General features: G+C 36.0%; 1 protein-coding gene across 1 annotated transcript in view; it reads right to left on the reverse strand.

Annotated features, from left to right (window-relative positions):
• ND-B17 (NADH dehydrogenase (ubiquinone) B17 subunit) overlaps positions 1-13,479 on the reverse strand; it is a 32,214-nt gene extending 18,735 nt beyond the window's left edge. The window contains exons 1-2 of the mRNA XM_090415648.1: positions 13,075-13,479; positions 709-810 (exon numbers count right to left, since the gene is read on the reverse strand). Of these exons, the coding sequence (XP_090271774.1) occupies positions 709-810; positions 13,075-13,362 (390 nt within the window). The 5' untranslated portion in view covers positions 13,363-13,479. The remainder of the gene's footprint in view (positions 1-708; positions 811-13,074) is intronic.
• Between the last annotated feature and the right edge of the window lie 2,568 nt (positions 13,480-16,047).

Below are 16,047 nucleotides of genomic sequence, written 5' to 3' on the forward strand. Positions count from 1 at the left end.
ATTATGTTGGAACATTGTGTTAGTAATAACCCATCCATGTCCTGAGCAGAAATCCAACAGGTATTTGCCATTATTATTAGCTTTGCTCTTTTTTCCAAATTTTCCCAAAATATTTTTATATGTCTGACAATCATTTCCTACTCTTCTATTTAGATCCCCAACAAGGACCAACTTGTTCTTTTTTATTGTCAATTGCTTTCTCTAAAGCTTCAAAAAATTCCTTCACTTCAACCTTAGTAGAACCTTCTGTGGGACCATAGGCACAAATAACTCTCATTGTCCAGTTCCCCATTCTGATATTTGTCCACATCACTCTACTTGATATTGCCTACCATTCAAGAAGATTAGCCTTGTATTTAGTGTTGAATACTATAGCTACTCCTTTTCCCTGATTGTTATTGCCTGAATATAATATTTTGTATTTATTGCTTAGAAAGATCTCATCCGTTTTTGTCATTTTTTGTTTCGGTCACCCCCTATTATGTTGATCTAGTACTTATCCAATTCCTTAGCCAGCTCCATTTCAATGTCTAATGTCAATCAAATGGGTTTAAATTAAAGCATGCCAATAAGATGTAAGCTTGTAGTCATAACGTATCAGTAAATAATGATAAACAGAAATTGAATATTAAACAAGAATTTAATGTTATCTAATTTATTATAGCAACATATGCACTATAACAATAATACATAAAGTATAGTACATACATTATGATTATACTTCAGATTGTAATATGAGGCATAAACTGCTGCTATTCCCAACAAGACTTTAGGAACCCACATTCGAAATGCTGCAGATTTACTTTGTCCCTAGAAAAAAAATAATCAAAATAAGAAAATTTCTCTCTGAAAATGCAGAGAAAGCTACTTTAGATTAAACATACAATTGCGCAAAGAAGAAAGTCATTAAAATTCTTAATATAAAATGTTTTTCACTATAAGGAATTTTTAATGTAATAATATTCTACTAATATTAATAAGTTCTTGAATTAGACTATAGAATTTACCAAACCTGGTTGGCTAAGTGATTATCATATCCTCTTTCCAACCAACAGGCTGAGAATTCTAATTCTACCATTGGCATGAATGTTTGAGTCTTTTTAAGATAAATTTCATGTTGCACAGCACATTGAAAACTGGAATATGATTGAGAACGTTTCAGGTTTGATCACTAAAGCAGGGTTTCTGAATTACATAAAAATATATATAAAATTAATACTGAATTTTAAATATACTGAATTAATGAAATAAATATATTATATTTCATATTAGCTTAAACCAGAAATAAATAGTACATGAATTTCATGGCAGCTGGGGTTGCCCAGTTAAACACGGCCTATGATATTTCAGGGGCAGTGTTTAACTCTGTCTCTGATACCGCAGACTGTTTTCAGTAGGAAATCAGGGTGCACAGTTTAATGCAGCTACTGTAACAAACTCAATGTCAGCAGAACTGATGACATGCTCCATCAATGAAAAAGTTAAACTGGCAGAAGAACTAGAAAAAGTACCAGATGGACATATGTTGGTGTATAAGACGACTCAAATACTACAGAAAACCCCTCGAAATCATGGGTCGTCTTATACGGCGAGTATAAAAAAGGGAAGCTTAATTTCTTGGATGAACATTTAGGAAGTTACAATACATCGTTATATAAGAAAATAGGCAGTGTTTATAAACAAATCGGATTAATTTTTTGTTACATAAATTTATTTAAAATATTACAACAGATGTAAGTCTTAAAAAAAACAAATAATTATTAACCTCAATTTTCATGTTAATTTTCTTCATCATCTGTTGAAAATAGTAATTCAGATTCATTGTTTAAATGATCGTCGTATGGATCCCAGTTCGAATCCGGTTTCATTTTCATCGTCATCAGTGTCTCACAACAGATCATCTTCCATACCATACATAAGATTAGAGATACTGCACTTTTTAAATGATTTATTACATCTTTAAATGGTTTGTTCAAGCAGACGTCTTGTGGTTGCAATATAGAAGTTAAACGACCTGGTATAACAGCAATTTTTGTGTTATTTTTTTCTAGAAGACTTAGTATTTTCAGTTAAATGACTACGAAACATATCCCATACTAATAAACTGCATTTCTTCATTATACCGCCTGTCATGTGTTCCACACATTATTTATCCATAATTTCACACCATTTTCATCCATCCATTCTTTTTCGTGAAAATGTACAAAAACACCAGAAGGAAATTTTATCTTAGGTTTAGTTTTACGTTTGAAGATGATCATTGGTTTTAACTTGGTTCCATCAATCAAACATGACAACACAGCAAACCTTGTTTTTTTCATGACCTGTACTTCAAACTAGCACACTCTTACTATCTTTAGACTTCACTGTTTTATTGCTTATCATATCAAAGCTCATAGGAGTTTCATCCATATTTCCAATATTTGACAATATAAATTTATGTTCTTGTTTCAACTAAATAATAAATTTATGGAAACTGGCAAGTGTCAAGATCTGCTGGTAGTTCGAGCAATTTTCGTTTTTTGTCGTATTACCAGATTTTGTCTGTTCATAAAATGATTACACCATCCTGAAGTAGCTTGAAATTCTATATTTTCATCCAGATTCAATCTTGACCATTTTAGTGCACATGCTCTAATCAACCATTCTGCCTTTGTTAATACCCATTCTGCAATGTGATTTTCCAATTGCAGCCATCAGGTGATCCCCGTTCTCATCGCATGTTTTTTCTTTGGCAATTTTTTTAAAATATCTTCTTTCTTCCTCCAATCTCTTACCATCTCAGTTATGTCGAACTTTCTTGCAGCAGCACAGTTATTAGTTTGCTTTGCCATTTCAATTACCCTTATTTTAAATCGAGCTTCATACTTTCTTCGTTTTGTTGCTGGTTCCATGATTTTAAATTATAAAAATTTTAGTAATCCTAAAATTTTAAAAAAAAATGCAAAATTAATAATTAATCAAAATTGGGGCTAATCATTTTTAATTGGAGTAATTCGCATAAATACTAAATCTATGCTATGCAAAAAAAATAACGGATGTAACAACAATATCTAATGTTGCATTAATACAAGAAAGAAGAAATTGGAGGGTTGTCTTATACAACCGACATAAGCTTAAAACCTAAAAATAGCCTAAAATTTAGGCCTCGTCTTATACACCGACATATACGGTAACTAGGGTTGCTAAAACAAAGACTAAAACAGGTGCGATCCCACTAAATAATAAATACAAGCTGTAATAAGGATGCTTAGAAATGGCAGCTAACAGAAAGAAACAAAAAAGCTGATCCTTGTTGGAGATCTAAACATTAGGATATAAAATGAATCTCGTTTATATAAATATACTTTTGGCAAAATGTGAAGACAGAGCTTAACAATGATAGTAAGTACCTACTGGATTTCTGTTCAGGACATAGATTAGTCATCGCCAATACCATGTTTCAACATAAATGTGCACAAATTCATATGGAGAGAAGCAACAAGAAAAAAGAAGTCTAGTTGACTATGCTATTGTTAATAATGATACCTTATGCTAGTTTGGAACTAAAGAGTATACAGGGGATTTGAAATAGGAATTGATCACCATTTAATTTTGTACGCAAAAAAAAAAAATGAATAGCATATTGGAAAAAAAAAATTATAATAAAGCTTTAAAAATAATTAAAGTTGAGTTCCTTTTACAGGTGAACTGTACTCAACTATACAAATATTATTCAAAAAAAAGTGAAGGAGTTTGAAAACAAGAACAAAACCTTGGAGTCTCAGTGAAATGCATTGATTGATTTAGCTAGTGTGGCATATACTAAGGATGTCTGCAAGATTGGAAAAACAAGAACTCCATGGTGGATGCAAAAAAGTTAAAGAGGCAGTCCAAAAAGGGAAAAAATATCAAAAGTTCCTAACAACTAAGTCGTCATACCTAGTCTAGCCATAAATACCGTTGTAACTTGAACAGCACATAACCTTTATCAGTAAATCATTTACAGCTTTCAGCATACAAACCATATGTATAACGTGAATACAGCAGCACACAATGTTCAAAATGTCCCCCTTTTGCCTCCGCGCATACCCAAAGTCTATAAAGTCACATATCAATGGTGGCACACATAACATCCAACGGAAATGCTTCCACTATTTGCTCCAATTCCAGGTGTTGTTCAGGGCCATACCACAGGTTCCAGCACAGTATCTTGAAACATTTTGCAGAGTTTTGACTCCCTTCTCATAGAAATGCAACTTGGACACCCCTGATATGTCAGCCCCCACTACCATAAAATAATCACTGATGTGGAGTGATGACTTCTCTGAATCCTTGGTGCAATGTGACCATCAGGGACATATACCCCATCGTTTTGGCAGTTAAACTTTCTTCAATGGTGAAAATCTTCTCATCTGTGAAGAGAATATCTCTGTGTCTGTTGCTTGTGTACTGCCAGAGAAGTGCCCTTTGATTTTATTATTCTTTACTGCATAAGTTGTAATGTTAGGAAGTGCCCAGTAGCATGATGATAGGTTCTCACCCCCAGGTCATCAATTAGCACATGTGACATCATTCTCTGCAAAACATTCATCTCTCACGACATCACTTTCTGCTTTCTCACAGGATTAGAGTGGAGGGCATGCCTTCACGGTCAAATCACAAGCTATTGCATCCTAAAGCAGCATGTTCTTTGGCAGTCATATACATCTTCTGTATCATTATAATGATTAACAGTCTGAGATGCAAATATCCTACTGATCCCGAGTGTTTTTAGCATGTTGAAAATAACAGGTGGCTGCATTCCAACCTTGTGAAGTGCTATTAGAGCTACACAGTTTTCATAATCTTCCCACTGCATGCTAACCGGTATAGCTAGACCTCTCTCTACTGATAAACACGTGAATGTTGACTGTGTACAGCACCACTAATGGAATTGGGCTTGCGCAATTCTGTGGGGCAGCACTGGGGTGTGCAAAAGTTTTATCAGTATAAGAGAATACAGAGAAAGATGTAGAAGCTAAATATCAGCAAGATGGCAAAATGGAGGCTATTGAAAAAACTTAGGACTGGAGGAAAGAGAAAATACTCTAAAGGCATTTCATCTTTATTCATCGAAGACAAAGATGACAAGCATATGAATGATTCCAAAAGAAAAGCTGTTCAGAACCATGTTTTACAGGAATAAATGGAACATCATACAGCACACTACATAGTCTATATTTAAATTGTAAGTCAACAGTTGGAATTTTAGGAAATACAGGAAGATGGCTTGATGTAAAATCAAGTGTAAGACAGGCATGCACACCATCTCCTCTTTTTTCTTTTTTTTATCATAATGTGATCTATATAAATGATGAATAAAGCGGAGATGGCGTGCATGTGGCATCAAACCTGATATCAGAATGGAGATATCAAACTCATCTCTTTGATTTATACAGATGATGTACTTCTAAATAAATCCAGTGCAAGTCTATATAATACAGCTTTATAAATAAAGCAGCTTTAATAAATTTGGCATATAGATTGGAAATTAAAAGATCAAAACTGTGAAAATAACAGGGAGTGGAAAACTTTGACTGCAATTGCAGTGGAAAAATAGAAGTAGTGAAAGATTTCAGCTATTCATGCACAATTTTTAGTGAAGACAGCAAATTAAATATAGAAATAGACCAGAGAATAAGTAAAGCTGGTATGGTGATGTGTCAAATGAATAAATTTATATGGAATAAGAGAGAAATTGGATTAGACTTGAGCAATATACAGGTATTCAAACCAATTTTAACGTATGGATCTGACAGTTGAATTAGAAATAAGAAAAGCGATCAAAGACTGATCACAGTTACGAAAGTTCTAAGAAAAATTAAAGGAGAAACAGATGGCATCAATGGCAAAATCATATTAAAAATTAAGATATGAGGAAAGAATTTGATATTGATAGCACTCAAGAATGTGTGGTACGATCGTTTAAACAGAATGGAAGGATAGTATTGAGATTAATGTTTAAGGCAATGGTTGCAAATGATTTTGAAGCTTGGAATGTCAGAACTACATGGTTTGGCAAAAGAGTACGATGAATGGAGTGTACCATCATTGGAAAGCTGTGTATAGATTAGTGGTGACAGAGTAGGTAACTTATTATATAGGAGAAAGAGGGTTGGTGATACACCGGTGTCCAAAACCAAAGGAGAAACACTATTTCTAAAGATTACAGCTGCAAATTCAGACTGATCAGCTTGTGACAATTTGTATAATTCACAATTTCAAGTAGAAAGTGGACACATTCAAATTTTCGAATCGCATGCGTTACTGCAGAATTACTGATATTGCCAGAGTTTGGAATCTCACGTAGCATTGTATCCAGACTCTGGGCAGCATTTCAAACCAATGGAACGTGTTCCAGACATTTGTTAAGAGGTCACCCTTGCTCTCCCACAGAGCATGACATATTTTTGGTTATAACAGCAAAACATAATCAACACACCACAGCACCGACAACTTGCAAGTCAACTCCATTCAAGCATAGGTATGCAGATATCTCAACAAACTATGACAAGATGTCTGCAACAAGTAGGCCTATAGACCTGAAGGCCTGTAGTCTATCCCTTTATCCATAGCTTATCATAGAGCACAATCTCAGTGGTGCTGTATCCATAAAATTTGAAGAGGACACCAATGGGCTAATGTACTCTTTACAAATGAGAGTAATTTTAGTCTTCTCTCCAATTCTAGACAACACTTAATCTGGTGTGAGAGTTGCGCTGCTTATACATCGCGAGAATGTTCTGAAAAAAGGGATCAAGATATGGAGAGGGATTATGCTTATGATTATCCCAAATGCTCCACAGAAGACATTTGGGATGTAATAAGGAGACACACACTGCTACTCGAAATTGCCCTCCAGAAAACAAACAAGGCCTTATCCTTGCTCTGAAGGAGTAGGTCAGTTTGCCACAAGAACTCCTGAATCACTTGGTGCTAAGCATGGTATGACATTATGAGAGCTGCATTGCAGTTCAGGATGGACATATTCCATACTGAAATGTTTCTCCACATAGTTTTCTGTAAGCACTGTACAACATTAATTCCTTAACTACATCCTTAGGAAATTTGTAACTTTTGCCAGAAACATATCGCAATACTTGCACAAAATTTATAAGACATTTTTTATGTAATATAATTTATTAGTATGCTTGCAATAAATTTATGTCCACATTTTTTGTAGTCATGAAAATTTTTCATATACAGGTAAAAATGTAGTTATTCCTTAGGTTTTAGACACCAGCAAACAAAGCCCTAAGACATTCCTGCATTGGTTAAAAAGCAACCAATAGTGGATGGCACCCTCTCTTGAAGAGTGTGCAGTCCACCATGCCATGCTGTGAATGACCAGAGAGAAAGCTGGCTATCCAATTACTGAGGGTTACAGACAAACCAAAGGAAGACAGTTTGCTAAGCAGGTTTCAATGCCAAACATGATCAAAAGCACTGGAAATGTTCAGGGTGAAAGTGCATGTTTCTTTAAACCTTTCCATGGCACATGTCCAGTGGTGAGTGATGTAGGCTAGGATCTAGATTGACAGAATCCATGTTGGTGGTTGCTGATTAACTCTAGATAGTGGAGAAGTTGATCGTTAATAACTTTCTCCATTATTCTGGAGAGAACTGAGGTGATGGTAAATGGATGGCAGTTAGACTACAAGCTTTATCTCCCTTTCTTTGGGAGAGAAACTCTGCTGTTAGAACTGCAGAAACAAACTGGAAGAAATCATTGATTCTGCAAGAGAAGCTTGTGGTGAAGCTGCCTGCAAGGAGAGAAAAATCAGACCACCAAATCAAGAAGTCAGAGACAGTATCCTGAAAAAGAAATTCTACTGAAAATTCCTGATAAGTTGGGGAAACTTTAAGAACATAAGAGATAAATATCATAAAGGTGGGGAAAAAAACATTCTTGAGGCTATTGAAAAAGCTTAGAAACAGAGGAAATAGTATTGCTAAAAGGATCAAACTCTGATGATAAGGATATGTTCTGGATACCTAGAGTAATTATTATTATTACGTGACACATCCAGGAAGTTCAAAGACTCATCGAGGGAGGTCACCTACTAAATTACTTTGAAAAATTATGAAAGGAGGTGGTAAGCAATAACAGAAAAATTTAAAATATATCGAAGAAGAATGTATTCATAGTATAATTCAATACTGAAAGCAGAAAATGCTATTAGAAATCCAAAATGTGGAAGGGCAGTTGGAAGAAATGCTATTCAACTAAAGAAACTTAAATGTGAGAATTAGAGAGGAATTTCCCAGCTGAGTGTTTTTTTAAAAGATTTTTGATAGAATACATAATAATAAGAAAGATTACTAAAGACAAAAGTGAAGAAGAACAAGCCAACTTCAAACCAAATAGCATTCGAATCCAACTGTATCATTTGTCTTAAAGTAAAAACACCTATAGATTTTAACTTTAAGACGAGTGGTTAAGAGATCCTGGAAATATAACAAGGATCTAGATCTCATTTTTGTATATCATACAATAATGTGCTATGGGAAAAGCTGTTCAAAACAATTCGATTATATGGTACATTATAAAGGAAATACATTACACTGAAATAATGGGACACTTGTTTCAGAATGAAACATGCTGATATGGTGTTAGTATTCTTTCTAAGCCTCCATGGAGTCTGAAAACTCATTGTGGGAGGTCAAGCATTCACAGACCACAATAACTATCATACCATGCCTTGAAAACATAATTCAATATTGGAGACTCACTACCCACTCTAGCAATGCATTCCACTCATTCACCATCCACCAAGCAAAAAAAAATCTTTATCACCTCTTTACTCACATGACTTTTGTAGTTTACAGGGATGGCCTCTTGTTTTTACATCACCCATTGTATGTAAAAATTCTCCTGTATCTATTTGGTAGGTTCCTCTCACCAACTTATACATCTCAATCATAGGTCCCACTTTGTCCTATCTGCCAAGCTCTGAAGACCACATTCCCTCAATCTGTTCTCATAATCAATATTCCATACCATTGTCCCGAGATAGTCTTAGTTATTCACCTTTGCACTCTCTCTCCAATGTTTCCTTATCACCAATATAGCCAAGTGACTAGATCTGTGTACAGAAATCCAAATGAGGCCTAATTAGCACCTTATACAGTGGAGCTATCACCTCCTTATCCTTACATGTCAGCATTCATTATAGCAGCTTTTTTTTTTGAATAACCCTTACAATTTTCGTTATGTGTCCCTTGAACTTCAGTTCCCTATCCACTAAGGTGCTCAAGATTACTTGCTTCCTTCACCTCATGAAGCAAAATTCCTCCAATGTTATAAACCTCATTCCATCTTCTCTGACCAAGTGCATAACTTGACACTTAGCAACATTGAAATGATACCCATTCTTCAGCCCAAAGCACCAACCAATTCAAATCCTCTTGTAACAACACATCGCAACTTCCTGACATTGCTCTTCCCAATTTAGCATTATAAGCAAACAAGTGAATATCTCCTTTAACATCATGAACTATATCATTACTATTATTATTACGTGACACCTCCAGGGAGTCTAAAGACTCATCAAGGAAGGGCATCTACTCTACAACTCTGTCTCCACCACTCGCTCAATCTACCAACTACAAAAAACTGCAACTACACCATCTACTGCCCACCACCATCACCACTTTCATAGATAAACACAAACATCCATGCCCACGGCAGGATTCGAACCCACAGCCAAAAGGCTGTGGGTTCAAATTGCTAACCACTTGGCCAACCAGGCTGGCAATATATCATTGATATATAAATTAAACAGTGTCCCAGAACAGAACTCTGTGACATCCCATTTCTTGCCAGCCAGGTTGGCTGAGTGGTTAGTATAGCTGCTCTCCAGCTAAGAAGCTGCAGGTTCAAACCCCACTAAAGGCATGGATGTTTGTGATTGTCCTACTAACTGTTTACCACATGTACTGCTGTAACCTGTGTCCTGGCGCAGTATTACCTTTGATGTCTTTATACCATAAAAATCAAAACAAACAAATTTTCCTACTTTGGGACAATGCACCTCCATACACAACTCACTGGCTCCTATTAGTTAACCAGCTTCGTAACCAAACTAATGACTGTCTATCTCGTTTAATTTCATCAGTAATTTATCATGCAGTACTCAATCAAATGCTTTAGCAAAATCTAAAGAAATCACTGTATAAGCACTCATCACATCCAATACACTAGTCATCTAAGTAACCAAATATAACTAAAGCATGACCTCCCCATACAAAACCATGCTCTCTCTCTCTCTCTCAAAAGACTGCCATTCTCATCAATCCAGGTTTGTATTCTATCTCTAACCAGCTTGTCTAATACCTTCACCACTACACCTGATATACATACTGGCCTATAATCTGACAACTTGGATTCTTCCTTATTCAGTGGCACTATTTTTTCTTCTTTCCACTCTTCTGGGACTGCTCCTAGCCAGACTTCAGTTGAACAACCAAGTCAAGGGCACTGCCAGCTCTTTTGCACATTCTCTTAATATACATTGTGATATTCCATCCAATTCCACAGCCTTATTATCAAGGTTACTTAATATTCTAAACATTTCCCATTCTTAAACTGTCAGCTTTCTGTTCTTATTCATATTACTATTCACACTACTCTTACATCCCCCCCCCCATTAAATACACTAACGAAATACTCACTGAATATTTCCACCATATCATCAGATGTAGCTCATGTTCCATCTCCAGCAACTAAAGTCAGTCTTCCATATTCACCTTTTCTTCTACTAGCAACATAACTATAAAATTCTCCAGGGTTTGACTTTACTGCTTTAATGAATTGCTTTTTATATGTTAATTTCACTTTCCTAGCTTATACCTTATATTTCTCATGCTGTTAAAGAGTACCCTGTTCTTTATATCTTCCATAACATCTCTTTCTATGAAGTTCCTGAATAATTCTATGATTCATCCATATCCTTTGAACCTTAGAAATACAATCTAACATTGCCATAAGTAACTGATTCCAGACCAAATCCTAGGCAATACTGATCCCTTAATTTATCATAGTCTCCTGCTTTGCAATTCCACACATATTTCTTGTTCCATGAAGCTAGCTAGCAACTTCCTACATCAAAGTCAGTAGAATGTCACTGCAGGCCAGACCACTGCAACCAACACCACATGGACTCATGCTATGCTGAATGAAAAACAGGACAAAATACCCAACTCGTATTTTTGCAAACTAGTAAAATGCATATGCCTAACACTAAGGAGATGCAAGACATCTGCAATTAGGGCTTCTTCTGAAATTTCATGCTATCCAAAGACTCATTTCAATAATGTTTATACACAAAACTTATTCTGGAAGTTATCTGATTTGTTCTTGGCAATGCTTAATGAAATTTAGGGTTTTTTTAATAATTGATAAAAGGATATCCTTTTATTTCCAAACTTTCCACGTTACTATAGTATCACTTTAAGGAACTACGATCCCACTACGACTCACTTTGCATACTGCATTTACAAACTGTAGTTGATTTATAATAGTGATTCTGAAAATGGGTTGTATTTTTAAAGTAATATGGAGTACTATGAATCATTCAGAATTAAAAATCTGAAAGTGGCTAACTGTTTGCTGTGTGCAAAAAGTGCATACAAAAAAAAAAAAATAAAAAAAATAAAATAAAAAATCACCTTAGTTTGCAAAGTATAAAAGATTTGCAAGTTCACATCTTGTGCTGATAACTTGTTCTTAGTAATATCCATTTGGCAAACCAGACAAAAATCTAGTATTTTTAACCAAGGAGACAATCTTTTTTTTCCTCCTTGCCTTTAGAAAGTGAAGTTTTAAAATTCAACACCACAAATACATGCTGAGTTTGCCTTACCTTAGTAAAGCATTACCCTGATAAAATAGAACTAGAAAGGTTCTTAGTAAAGCAGGTTATCTTTCTGAATCTATATATAATTATATGATTGTTTCAGTGTCCAATTAGTATGTACTACATGTTATTAGTCATTAACTGTAAGAATCTGCTTATATCAGTTCTGAAAGTTTGTTTTTTCTATCAGAGTTGCTTTGTTGAGAGTGCTTTCTGAAAGTGGTATATTCGTTGTCCCCTGCTGTTTTGCATTTAGTGAATTAAAAGTTTGTTAACGTTAATTTCATTCACTGATTTCAATCTTGCAATTTCCTATGTTTTAGCTCATTTTTTTTCTCATATATTTATTATCTATTTCAGATATATTTTTCATATTTTTAATTTCAGCATTTTCTAATTTTTTTTTTTCACCTTCATAGAGTTCTATCTCATTGCAAGAGGTCACAAACATATTGTTTGCAAATTGTGCATCAAAAGAACATTACAAAAGGGACTGAGTTTCGTAGCTTTCAGAAATAATCTGTTAATCAAATTTTTGGCAAAGGAATGCAACATTATTCAAAAGAACTTAAATGTGAGTGTGTGTGTTAAATGACAAATGCTTCACATACTAAAACCAAAGGATGGCGACTTTAAGACAAATACAAGACTCGAAGCAACTAAGGAATAGAAATCCAAGTCTTGCAACTACAAGTACTTGTTGCATAATAAGATGTCACTGAAAAGTGAGATTTAAGATTTCATGATTTTTCAGGCTTCACTAGTCACAAGATTCATGTAAGAGGCCAAGTTTACAAACCATATACAGACCTTCCTCTGAATTCCTTTACCAGCTATTACCTGTGCAATAATTTGCTCTATCTGATGGGTTCATCTAACTTATGACCCATCACTTGTGGACCTAGCTTTGCACACATCCAGGTAACCACATCTGTGCACAAAAATCATGATGTGGTCTGATTTTGAGCCTTATACTATGGCACCATCACCTGTCTTCTTTCTATTTGTTAGTGTACTTCGCAGGTGGGAATTTTCTAAGTAATCTTTAGTTCTCTGAATTTCACACACATCAACACTCCCACGTGCCTTGTTTTCTCCACCACCTGAAGTAAAACTCCAGACCACCATTAAGTCCCAAAACTAACACAGTAAGGCTGAATAATCAATTTAAATATAAAATAATAAAATATCTTACAATTATTGGTACAAGCCTTGCGGCAAGAATATCCCATGGTTTTCCATATAAACGGCGGATTGGATTTTTGTACTCTGCCTCTAATTCTGGGACATAACGGGGTTCATTTGGAGATAATTCTTGATCTTTAAGCCACTGTGCTCTCCATTTCCTATCAGCATCTGTAAAATCACCCGCAAGCCGCTCTCTTGGGGTTTTAAACCGACCTTCGATACTAGCAGGATTAACACCTCCTGTAGAAGATGCCGGATAATTTGGATACTCCTTACCGTCTTTGATCAGAGACATTTTTTCTGGAATTGTTAAAAAAAAGTCTTCCCATAAAATTTAACGATACAGCAAAACCTACACACAACTCATGTTAGTTACTCTACAATTGCAGCTTCTAACCTTTCCAGCAACACAACTAATTCGAATTTAACGCCGCCTAGAATTTCTCATTGTTCACGAAAGACATTAAAATCACGGTTGTTAAAACTAAGCGGCAATATACAGGACTGTATAAAAATGAAAGAATATTTGAATTTTTCAAGGTGAAAAGCTTAATTCAGCATTCTTAAATCGATAATTACTAATATATAAGATCAGTCTATGGTACTTTATAAAAAATTATATTAAAGTGATAATGGGGTAATTATCTAGGTGGTGGCCAGCGATCGGCATATATCAAGGAGAGGGTATTGGAAAAGGGAATTTTTCACTACGAACCTTGTTTCTACATGGTTCGTAGTGGAAAATATAGACTATAAGGTCCATGATTATCGAAAGCTTCGGATACAGGTTGCAGCTATTGTATGGAATGGCGAGTTGAAGTGAAAGGGAATAAATGCTACTTAGACATTTATTCCAAAAGCGCCTCCTTAGCGCAATTGGAAGAACGACGGTACATTGCGCCCTTCGATTGGAATAGGCCTAAGTTCGATTCTCGTCGCGACGGGAGGAATCTTTATCTGGACGATTTCAATCGAAGGTGAGTTAGCCGATCTCATACGGGAGTTGCAGGGTTTTTTCTCCCGGAAACTCGGGTTTTTCATCCCGCATACAGACAAATCGGCCCTTCAGAACACACGCAATTTACAGACAAAAAATACTAGTTGTGGTGGGCGGTAGATGGTGTTGATGGAGATGATTCGTAGTAGAGGTTCGGTGTAGTGGTTGAGACAGTTGTAGGTATCCTCCCGCGATGAGTCTTCGGACTCCTTGGAGGTATCAGGAATAATAATAATAATAATAATAGACAATTAAAGTGTTTAATAGCCAGAGTGCGAATATACTCAAAATGGCAGCGCCATACCTTGGGTAGGGTGAGAGGTGGTGTCTATTTGGAGTCATGGAGCAATTTTTTTTTCTTATTATGGCCACCAGTTTCCATCTCCGCCCCGGGCGTGAATGTACCACGCTGCGGAACTGCAAATGCAAAAGAGTTGAATAAGATTGATGTAAAATAGATGAATGAAAAGATAAAGCATGCAGTCTTGAAGAATAAGACATTGCAAAGACAGCACAAGTTAAAAAAAAACCAGCTAATGCCTTTTTATTCCCATATAAGAAGTAAGAGGGGTCGTTTTTAGCCTTATCTAACTTTTGGAAATGGAGTGGGCAGGTCAATCACCACTGATAGATAATCAGAGATAGCTGGCCCAAGGCCATCACTAATTAAGCGACACGCAGTGAAGAGACGGCGAACAAGTGCCGCCATCTCGTGGTACCTGATCATACACAATATTTTTAATGTCTGAAAATAGTGTGAAAATAGGGTTCTACGGTCGATTTTCTTGAGTTTACGAAACAAAAAACCCGAGTTTTCCGGAGAAAAAACCCGCTTGTCCGTGCCAGAGATCGACTATCTCGGGAACCGGTCGCAAAAATGCTTAGAAAAATGTCCGTCTAGTCGGACTCTGGAATTGTACTCGTGAGGCTCTTTCTTCGGGCTGTTTAGCGCTGAGGAGTACAAACGCCATTCCATTGCGCTACACAGGCTCGACAGCGCAAGTTAATTATCAGTAATAATCAGTCACATCAAAAGTACAATGAGTAGACTAGCAATAGCGCAATATGAGCAGAAATTAGCCAACAAGAAATATCAAGAGATTCTTTCTATATACTACAAGTAGATAATAATAATAATAATAATTAGTAGTAGTATTTTTATGGTAAGATGATGCTAATGGATTAAAATTTGGCATGGTTCTGGTTGGCTGAGTAGTTAGCATATCCGCTCTCCAGCCAAGCTGGGGAACGGATACGCTAATTCGAACGGGATTCGAATCCCGTAGTGGGCATGGATGTTTATGATGGTCTGTGAAAATACTAGTGATGGTGGTGGTGGTAGTGATGGTGGGCGGTAGATGGCGTTGATGATGATGATGATGATGATAGTTGAGGTTGGTTGTAGTTGGTAGATTGAATGGTGTAGACAGAGAGTTGTAGAGTAGGTTCCCTCCCTCGATGAGTCTTTGGACTCCCTGGAGGTGTCTTGTAATAATCATAATGGTAGATTGCTAACTTCTGTAGAGGATATAGTAAGGTATTCAGTGAGCAATTCATCAGGGCGATTTGTTCTCATGAGTATGGCATTATGAGAGGCTTGTGTGTAGAGAATGAGAGAGGATTGACTGATGATGAGCAACAAGAGGCAAAAGAGGAATTATGTACAGTTGATGTCAACAAGGAAATCGGACTTGATAACACATCACGTGTCTTAATGGTGTTTTTGGGGGGGGGGGGAGTTACGGCAGATTTGATATAGCTATATAAAAAGGAACTCACAGCAAGAACGTTCCAAAAGAGGGGCAAGAAGCAAAAATATTTTCCACTTCATAAAGGTGGTCACCTATGAGGATTCTTGCAGACCATGCTCTGGAAATAGCTCATAGAACCAATTGGAAAAAGACAAACACGCTCTATTGCCGAAAATTTAGATTAGAAAGACTGTTCTTAGCGGTGACATACGAAGTAACTTCATAAAGTACG

The sequence above is a fragment of the Typopeltis vanoorti genome, chromosome 3 (genome assembly GCF_054136105.1).
Source record: "Typopeltis vanoorti isolate ZY-2024b chromosome 3, IOZ_Tvanoo_1.0, whole genome shotgun sequence".
NCBI lineage: Eukaryota > Metazoa > Arthropoda > Arachnida > Uropygi > Thelyphonidae > Typopeltis > Typopeltis vanoorti.